The sequence below is a fragment of the Taeniopygia guttata genome, chromosome 20 (assembly GCF_048771995.1).
Source record: "Taeniopygia guttata chromosome 20, bTaeGut7.mat, whole genome shotgun sequence".
Taxonomy (NCBI): Eukaryota; Metazoa; Chordata; class Aves; order Passeriformes; family Estrildidae; genus Taeniopygia; species Taeniopygia guttata.
Window position 1 is genome coordinate 2,288,861 of NC_133045.1, and position 9,461 is coordinate 2,298,321.

The 9,461-nt window shown below is 43.5% G+C and overlaps 1 protein-coding gene across 1 annotated transcript; it reads left to right on the forward strand.

Moving 5' to 3' along the window:
- Positions 1–3,080: 3,080 nt before the first annotated feature.
- GDF5 (growth differentiation factor 5) lies at positions 3,081–7,995 on the forward strand. The gene is made up of 2 exons (XM_002186826.7): positions 3,081–4,726; positions 6,270–7,995. Exons 1-2 carry the CDS (start codon positions 4,093–4,095, stop codon positions 7,136–7,138), a joined length of 1,503 nt encoding a protein of 500 aa, XP_002186862.5. The 5' UTR covers positions 3,081–4,092; the 3' UTR covers positions 7,139–7,995.
- Positions 7,996–9,461: the final 1,466 nt, after the last annotated feature.

Sequence of the window (9,461 nt, forward strand, 5' to 3'; positions counted from 1 at the left end):
GGCTCCGTGAGGGCGGCGCAGGCTCCGTGAGGGCAGCGCAGGCTCCGTGAGGGCAGCGCAGGCTCCGTGAGGGCGGCGCGGCCTTCCCGCGGCGGGCGCGCTGCTGCTGCCGCCGGGAATGGAATCAGAACAAACAGTGACAGTGCACCCTCCCCAATTTCATCGGAAATTGTCCTGAGAGTTGGTTAAGCCCATTGCTAAAAATATGTTTCATTTTGTATTTGGCTGCTGAATAACGCTGGTTGTTTTCACTCCCCGCTGTTTCCTGTGACGGTGAATGCTTCAGCACTGACATTCTGGGTTTTTTTAAAGAGGTGGAATAAATGAATTGCCATCAAAATTTTCTTTGGTCAGCAAAGTAATTTGGGATCTCAGGATCTCTCTCTCAAGTCTTGAATCATATAAACATGCTTCTATTACAAAGATGAACAATATCCATCAAAGGCAACTCAGGGAAATTAACATTGTATACCAAATGGAGGGACTCTGTTACTGAATAGGCTTGAACAAGCTTGAAACAAACCCTGAATTTCTCTAAATTATAACAGGTAGAGGTACCAAAAATTAGGGGAAAAAATTCCCACTTAATTCAGAGTTGGAGAAATTAGGTACAACTGTAGGAATCAAAAAACAAAAATAACACTCAGGATATTCCATGTTTCTATGATTCTGTGCTTTGTGGTTCACTACTGCTTGCGTAGCCAAGTTTCTTGATAACCAATGACACAATTATTTATTTTGACTTGCAATTTTTTATTTAACATCACAACATGGTAGCACAGTGTTTTAAATTTTGCTACCTTCACATGGAAGTGGAAACATCACTACATTTGTTTTGCCCTGGCCCAAGACCAGCAAGTTTTAATTATAACATCTGTTGGTTTTGTGTCATTCTTTCCTTTTGAAAAGCACAGAGCTGTTAAGTTCCTTCATAAATTGTAAGTTTGCACTTCTAAAAAAGAGTCACCCAAGAGCTATGGTGCAGAGGTCTAAATCCTCACAGAAACAGAATGATAATTAGTTTCAATAAGCAAAACAACATGACAGCAAATAGCCTAATATATGGTGTTAGCTCAGTTTTGTAAGTCCTTTCTGGAAATTAGTCCACCTGGGAAAGGACAATGAATTTCCTGATAGATCACTATAAAGACTTCCATGTGCAGCTTCAACTGCAAGTTAGCAGCACAGAGCAAATTGTAACTCTTGGCATCACATATCCAATGAAGCTGCTCATCTGCAGGGACTGGCAGTGTTTTCAACACTATGAAATCTTCCTCTGGCTCCCCAGAGTGATCCCTTCCTCTAGACTATGCAGGACATCCTACATCAGAAGGGCTGAGATTGTCTGAGAAAGCATCACAGCTCATGTAGGCATAATCTCAGGATATGGAGAACAGGAGGCAAGGCACTTCCAGGGAGCAGGGACACGGGTGGCCCTCCCTTTTCAAATCCACACTCACACCTGAGGGAGGAGCTGCTGTCACAGAACAGCTCAGAAGGACAAGTGGGCTACATGAATGTGGCCACTTGAGGTTGCACAGAAATTTGGCTGGTGATGAGCAGTGAGAGGCTTGGAACACCACTTCCACTGTGTCCAGAGCCTCACCAGCAGGAGGGTTTCTAGCTACATATTGAACATATCAGTGGAGTTTGAGTTTAGCCAGCTGGAATGACTCCACTTTGGTGTAGGGTTCATAGGAGCTCCCCCGTCTGTGTGTCTTGTTCAGGGTCAGCATTCCACTCTGGGGTCTGTGGGGCTCAGTGCACTCTACAGCATCTGTGCTCCCGTGGTTCCAAGCACTGAGATGGTGTTTGCTTCAAAACAGCCTCTTTTAAAGAGAGAGATTCATTTGCACTTGCTTTTTACTTGCTTTTCCTTTTTCTTTCTGTCTAGCTCTGTCCAGCCCACTAAGATTTTTTAATCTCAGGCATGTAAATATTCTTTGAACATATCAATGATCATCTTTTAGTTTGATTTACTTAGACAATGACCATGTAATCACATTGTCCAACCTCCTGCTCTTTCACCTCCCATCTCTTAAATCTGTTTGCAAATCTCAGCCAAGTTTGATAGAGTAAACAAACTTTTAAATATATTAAATTCTTACAAGCATTGTGAAAACTGGAAGCCAGGTAGATTAAAAGTAGAAACTCAACATTTAGCTTCTTTTGTGGCTTACTGGCAAGCTGATCAGTGCCCCCATGGTGCAGAACCAGACACAGCACATCACCCAGCAGAAAGGTGGGCAATATGGGAAGGATAAAGTGATGGCATGTCTGGGAGGGCTATGGCATGGTGTGGAGTGACCACTGGGGAATGGTTTCATCAGAGGTAACTCCCAGGAGAAGCTGCTTTATTTTGTAGGGAAATATCAAAAGCAAACTGACATCAGAGGAAGGGCTATATCAGGAAGATCATGGTTTGAATCTACCTTATTTGTGACAGCTGTAAAATCACTGAACTCGTCTATCCTTCAGTTCCTCCATCAAAACAAGCGAAGCATTCAGAGCTTCTTATGTCATGCAGGTTGTTATTTATGAAAGCAGTTCAGTGTTTCTGATACTGGTCAGGGTGGGTGGGAAATGCTACAGCACACACAAGACAAGGGTGGTGAACCTTTTTCCTTTCATCTTAACTCAGAAAGAAAAGCAATTGCAGGAGAAGGACTAGGCGTAGCATCAGTGCAAGATGAGAGATGGGTCCCAGTAATCCTACTGAGTCCAGCCCAGTGCCTTCTTTCCCGAAGGCAGATTTAGAACAACAGTTCGTTTTTTGCAGGTTATGAAAGACAGATTTGGCTGAAAGCTGCAGGACAGCCCTGACATGAGGAGCGCTGGTTTTGACCTGCATCCTTCTTGGGGCCCCGGGGTCAGCAGCTCTTGGACATTTTGCATCTAAAATTCAAACAAAGGCTGGTGTTCAGCAGTCTCGGGAGGAAGGCCGGGGTTCGGCCTGCCTCCAGCTCCCGAGCGGCTCTGGAGGAGGAGGAGGAGGAGGAGGAGGAGGAGGAGGAGGATGGCTGCCTGCAGGGTGCACTGCTGCCTCGCTGCACCGCGCCCGCCCCGCGGGGCATCCCCTCCGGCAGGAGCTGCTTCTCCAGCTGGGCTGACACGGGCTTTTTTAAGCACAGCAATAAATAAGCCAAAATACACTGACTGCGGGCACGGCCCTGTTGAGTTTGTGTAAAATTAAATGTTACCCTCGTTAAGCGCCTGCGTTACAGCGCAGCCCTTCAGCCGCAGGGGGACGGAGTGAAGCCACTGTTACAAGTTCTCTGGAAAAAGAGCTACATGAATTATTTCTAAATTAGTTTATGTATGTGTCCAGTGGACTGTGTGACAGCTCTCAGTTGTTGATCTTGCAGTTTGTCCTGTCTAAACGTGAAGTTCATCGAGGGCTGAGGCAGAGGTCATACTGCCACTTGAAAAGGCATCCTCTGGAGTTTTGAGCCTGTGGAGCTGTTTCACATGAGGCAGAGTATGACTCATGCTAATGAAAAGGGTAAAGAAGATTTTTTTTTTTTTTTTTTAAGAAATATATCGCAGTAAAATTAGTTTAGACAGCATGACATCAGAGAGTAATTAAATAGGTTTGTTGGAATTCCGTTTCCAATTCCAGAGTTCAGGTTTGTAAAAGATTTCTGAGCACCTGCAGATCTCTGTGTGTGAAATATTTTCACTGGAAAGGATTCAAAACTCAAAACTTTAAAAAAACCTTTTAACACAGAGGCAGCATTACGCCATTCTTCCTTCTTGGAAAAAAAAAAAAAAAACACCCTTGGATTTAAACAAGACTCCTTCAAGTTTTCAGTCAGTTTTACAGAAGAAAACGAGGTGGTAAACTTTCTCTTTTCAAGAACAAGTTCTTTATAGCTGCTAACCGAAGTCAGGGGAGATCGTATCTGAGTACATGAGCATTTCCACTATGGGACTGGATACAAGTATTGAACAACGATATTTGAAATGTTTTAATCTCAAACAAAAACCATTTTTGCTAACTTTGGTTTTTAATTTCTTTCATGTTTTCTTCTGCCAAACTGGAGGAACCTTTTCTGATTTTTTCTTTAGTGGCATTCAGAGGAAGACCAGAGGATGAAAATCCTGCATTTTCTCACTTTACTGCTTTGGCATTTGACTTGGCTGTCTCTGGATCTAGTTCCTGGAGCGCTGAGTAATTCTGAAGCAGGCCAGGGTAATCCAGGATCTAAACTAGGTTTTTTGAAAGCAGAAGGAAAGGAGAGGAATCCCTCCGCACGGGCAGGTACATTGAGGACTTCAAGCCATGGATACAGTGCTGGTACCTCAAAGGCCAGGACTAAAAGCAGTGCTGCTCAGGCTGGAGCTCTGCTGGCCAAGAATGATGACTCAAAGAAGGTTCCCTCAAGAACAGCAGCTGCGGAGGGCAAGGTAGGACATCTCCCCAGCAGACCTTCTGGAGTAAGGACAGTGACTCCAAAGGTTCAAAATCTTAGCAGCAAGGTGGCTTTGAAAAAAACTGGCACAAGCAGTACTGACACTGATTCTTTCAAAACCAAAAAGACTAAAGAGCCTGTAACCCAGAGGGAAGCTAAGGAAACTTTCCGACATCCCCCAATAACGCCACATGAATACATGCTCTCTTTGTACAGGACTCTCTCAGATGCAGAAAGAAAGGGTGTTAATGGAAGTGTAAAACTGGAGGCTGGACTTGCCAATACAATAACCAGCTTTATAGACAAAGGACAAGGTAAGAAAGGAGCTTGTGTGTGAGTGAGTGTGGACAGAGAGAGATGTCTGAGTGTGCTTATAAATGTAGAGAGTATTGGAAAATAATCATACTTCAGTAAAGTCAAATAGCTCTTTTTAATGTAAATGAAATCACACAACTTTGCTGCAGATTTTGTTCTCCTGCATTATCTTGGAAAACTCATTTACAGGCAGAACTAGATGGCTGTGTGGCAGCCAAAGAAAACATTTAGGAAATATTTTAGATGCATATTGTTGAAAATCAATCAGTCTTTGCATGCTTAGGTGTTTAAAAACTTTTCACATTTTTGTCTTATTTTCTTTCTAGCTAGCTGGAAACTAGCTCATGGAAGCAGCTGATGTTAGATTGTAGTATGCCTAAAAACATATACTATGCTAAGAACAGAGCTATTCTTTGAAAAAAACCCACAAGTTTTAGAATGAAAGGGCCAGTCTGGTTTGTTCAAGGTAGAATTGTGAGGAACTACACTGCACTATCCTGTGGGGTGGGAGTAGCTGTAGTAGCTTAAAACTTTCAGGTAACACCAAGGAGCCCACAGCTCAGCACAGGCTACCAAGGGTAATAACATCCAGAACTTGCAGCTCAACATTCATGTTCCAAACACTTCCAGAAATTTGGGCTAGTGTCTGCTTTCATAGGAGAAATAACCAGCCTCCCAATGAATGATGTTCACCTCACCACCCTGCTTTGGGAGCCCCATCTTGCTTCCAGTGACATTTGTAAGAGTTTTGTCATGTTCTCATGGAAGCAACATAGCTGGTGAAGGAATTGTGATGAAAGACTCACCAGGACTGGATTTGTTAGCCATCTCTTCATTAATAGCTTGGCTATTAATTGGAAGGGGGGATGCACTGCTCACAAGTGCTTCCTTCAGGTTCCCAGCTTGCCACTGGAAGCCACTGTTAATGTCACATCACTGGAATGAATATGGCTCAGCCATATTCTTCACCATCTGAAGCAAGTGAATGTAAAGTCAGGATAAAGGGAGGAATTTTTTTCTGCCCAGTTTGAAAAATTTTGAATCATGTGGAATTTAGTTTATGAGGCAATTATCCTTATGTCTAGCAGTTCTGGGGATACTGGTTTTAAAGGACTAATTTACTATTGCATCATCTAAGGGTAAATTTACTCATGTTTGGAGCCAGCATAAGGCCTGGCCACCACTAAAGCTCTCTTTCTGTAATTTGAGTAGGTTATAAGTGGTAAATAGATCCTGTGAATGCTCAGTCCTGAAAAAGTATTATTTTTCAACTGGCTAATCACAACTTTGAAGGTAGAAAATGCCCACTGGTGAAAGAAATGGGATTTCTACAAGGCAGACTCAGAAACTCATTTCTCTGGTGAGTCTCTGATTTCTTCTGAGTCCCTGCATGGGGCTGATCCCTTAGACAAAAATTGCTCTTTCTGTTCAGTGGGTTAACTTTGAGGCTTATGAGCAAATTTGAGGAAAGCCATTAAGAACTGAATAAGTGATATTGGTCTGTGCTTGATGTACATTTAAAAATCTGTGTGCTTTTTTCAGATGAGCGAGCACCAACTATAAGAAAACAAAAATATATTTTTGACATCAGTGCATTAGAAAAAGATGGTTTGCTGGGAGCAGAGCTTCGAATATTGAGAAAAAAACCTTCTGATACATGGAAGTCTCATTCTTCTGGAAAAACTTCCCAAGTAAAATTATTTAGTTGCTCTACAAACAGACAAGCCTCAACACTCTTGGACTCTCGGACTGTCAGCATCACCGATACACCCAAGTGGGAAGTGTTTGACATCTGGAAACTTTTCAGAAACTTTAAAAACTTGGTTAACTTGTGTTTTGAACTGGAAACTTTTGACAGGGGGAGAGCTGTTGATCTCAGGAGTGTGGGATTTAATAGAACAGGAAGACAGGTCAATGAAAAGGCTCTGTTCTTGGTGTTTGGGAGGACGAAAAAGAGAGACTTATTCTTCAATGAAATCAAAGCTAGGTCTGGCCAAGATGACAAAACTGTTTATGAGTACTTATTCAACCAGAGGCGGAAGAGAAGAGCTCCTCTAGCAACACGGCAAGGGAAGAGGCCCACCAAGAACCTGAAGGCGAGGTGTAGCAGAAAAGCCCTCCACGTGAATTTTAAGGATATGGGCTGGGATGACTGGATAATAGCCCCTCTGGAGTATGAGGCGTATCACTGCGAAGGGCTCTGTGAATTCCCCCTCCGATCCCACCTGGAGCCCACCAACCACGCAGTTATCCAGACATTAATGAACTCCATGGACCCTGAGTCCACCCCCCCGACTTGCTGTGTCCCAACCCGGCTGAGCCCCATCAGCATCCTTTTCATTGACTCTGCAAACAACGTGGTCTACAAGCAGTATGAGGACATGGTGGTGGAGTCCTGTGGCTGTAGGTAGCAGAACAGTTGCTCATGTGAATATGTTATGAAAGGCAATTTGACACATTGGACATAACTTCTCCTCAAACAAGGTTAACTAGGTTTCTTACCCCTAGGGTAAGTATGTTTACAAGGATGTAGCAATAAATCCAGTGTTTTTGTGTCTCTCCATGGACATATTTCAGTAGCATTTGGATGTTGTCAGCTGGATTTAAGGCCTTGTGCTGCTGGCAACACAGGACTGATTCTAAGTGAAGTCCATGACCGAGAAGATGATTCCTGTACACCTTGAGATCTCCTGCTTTTAGCTGCAAGGCAGTGGATAGAGATGAGATCAGTGAGCTGTGGATATTACCTGTTTGTTCCTTGAACATTGTCCTTGAGAATGAATTTCTATCTGATTCCCATGTCCTTTGTCCATTCATAAATGTGAGAAAAGAATCCCAATGTTGAGAAGAATTGTGTTCTGATGTGCCCCCATCTTGGTGTAAATATGTACTGTAATATGATTTCCTTCTGATAGCTCTTGAAACTATGCATATATAAAAAGGGGTCATTAAACATAATATGTTGGTTTAGTTTTAAGTTTTACATAAAGATAGGTGATGCAGGAGGTATTTGCTTCCATGTATGTTTTCCTCCAAGCTACACATCTTTCTTAAGTATCCACCTTTCCATTATTATGTAGCAAAATATATTATTCTGTATAAGGTCCAAGTTGTTCTCAAGTGCTCATAGTAAAAGTGTTCAATTATGGAATAAGATGTAATAAATTATTGACACAGTGCTGCATTGTGCCTAGCTGTCCAACTCTGCATAATTATAATGCAATTAAGAAATTGTTTTATGTTTTTGTACAATAAATATGTGAAAGGGACTTTTCCGTGGAGCAAAATACTAGGGGTATGCAAAACATGTCTGTGTATTTTGCTGCCACAGAGAAAAACTGTAGAAACATTGAAAGAAAGATCTGAAAGGAAGGCCTGGTTTGATCTGGTGGGGAATGACACTATGACTTGATGTATTTGGAGCAAAAATGAGTTATGGAGAGGGTTGCAAAAGAGCTTTGGTATACTTTTATTCCAACCTCTAAGGGCTGTGTGCTTGTATATCCCCTTTATCTATTACAGACATGAGTTATAAATGGGATTGTCCCTCTATGTTTCCACTCACAAAGGTAGATACCAAATGTTCAACTACAGATGGATCAGAAACATCCTATGAACCATCAGAAATTACTGAAGGATTTTATCAATAGTACAAAATATAAATGCTAAGGTTTGATATTACTTAGACCATTGAGTCATAAGATTTCCTGGCTCTGCACAGTGTCACTGGTGTGGGTAGAGGCAGAGAGCTGAGTACAGTCCCCAGGGTCCTTCTGCTCAGTACCCCAGTCTAGACATCCTCAAACTCATGCCAGCAGCAAACCATCCTAAATTCCTGGTCAATGGTCATAAACAGTGACATAAAGCTCTGCCCTTCCTCCTGCACTCTCTGGGCAGCTCAGCCTTTAACTAGCTTAATGTATCTGGATAAGCAGACTTGCTGCCAGACACCTGGGGAGCCCCTGTGCAGGGGACCTGCCCTGTGCCCTCACCTGCAGCTCAGGGATGCAGAACAGCCCTGCAGGGAGATTTGGTCTGTGGAATTTGCTCAGTGGTCATTCCTGCCTGCAAAGACTGACACTGCCTGGCTTGGAGGGGCTGACACTGCCTGGTTTTCCTGCCTGCAGGGACTGCCCACCTGCTGCAGACCCGGGGACCAGAAAGCTGCCCCTGCCCAGATGGTGAATGCCCAGCATGCAGGGCAGCAGGCACGTAGAATGAGGGTGTTTTATGGGTCTTTTTGGTGTGTCAGGGCTGCCCACAAGGATTCCCCATCTCCCTTTTGGACTCTCAGTGTCCCTTCCCAGGTCCTGCTCTTCCTCATCCCCATGGAGCCTTAGCCCCAGTGCAGCAGTTACTGACCCCCCAGCACTAACTGCTTATCACCAGCCAGTCTTTCAAACCGACAACTCTAAGCTTTACAAAACCTGATTTATATACCGCTGATTTTTACCGTTGCTTCAGTAAGAGGGAAAACATTCCCCTGCCAAGTCCAAAGCCAGGAGGGCAGCTCAGGCTTTTTTTCCCCCCACTCTCTGTTCAAGCAGTTCTTTTCCTCCTGTCTGTTCTCAGGTGTGTTTGCAGCTTCCTCTAGCACTGGCTTCAGCTATCTCCTGGAGAGGTTTGCTAGATGACCATGACAAAGGATTGTCTCCTTTCTTACTTTGGCAAGTGCTGCTTCCACTCTCTGGGAATGCTGTTTGCACATTCCCAAGGAAATCTCTGCTCTGACGT

What these genes read in the sequence shown, in the direction of transcription:
- GDF5 (XM_002186826.7), top strand. Translation starts at nt 4,093, where the DNA reads ATGAAAATCCTGCATTTTCTCACTTTACTGCTTTGGCATTTGACTTGG. An exon ending in CTTTATAGACAAAGGACAAG is followed by an intron (nt 4,727 to 6,269) that starts GTAAGAAAGGAG and finishes TGCTTTTTTCAG; the next exon opens with ATGAGCGAGCACCAACTATA.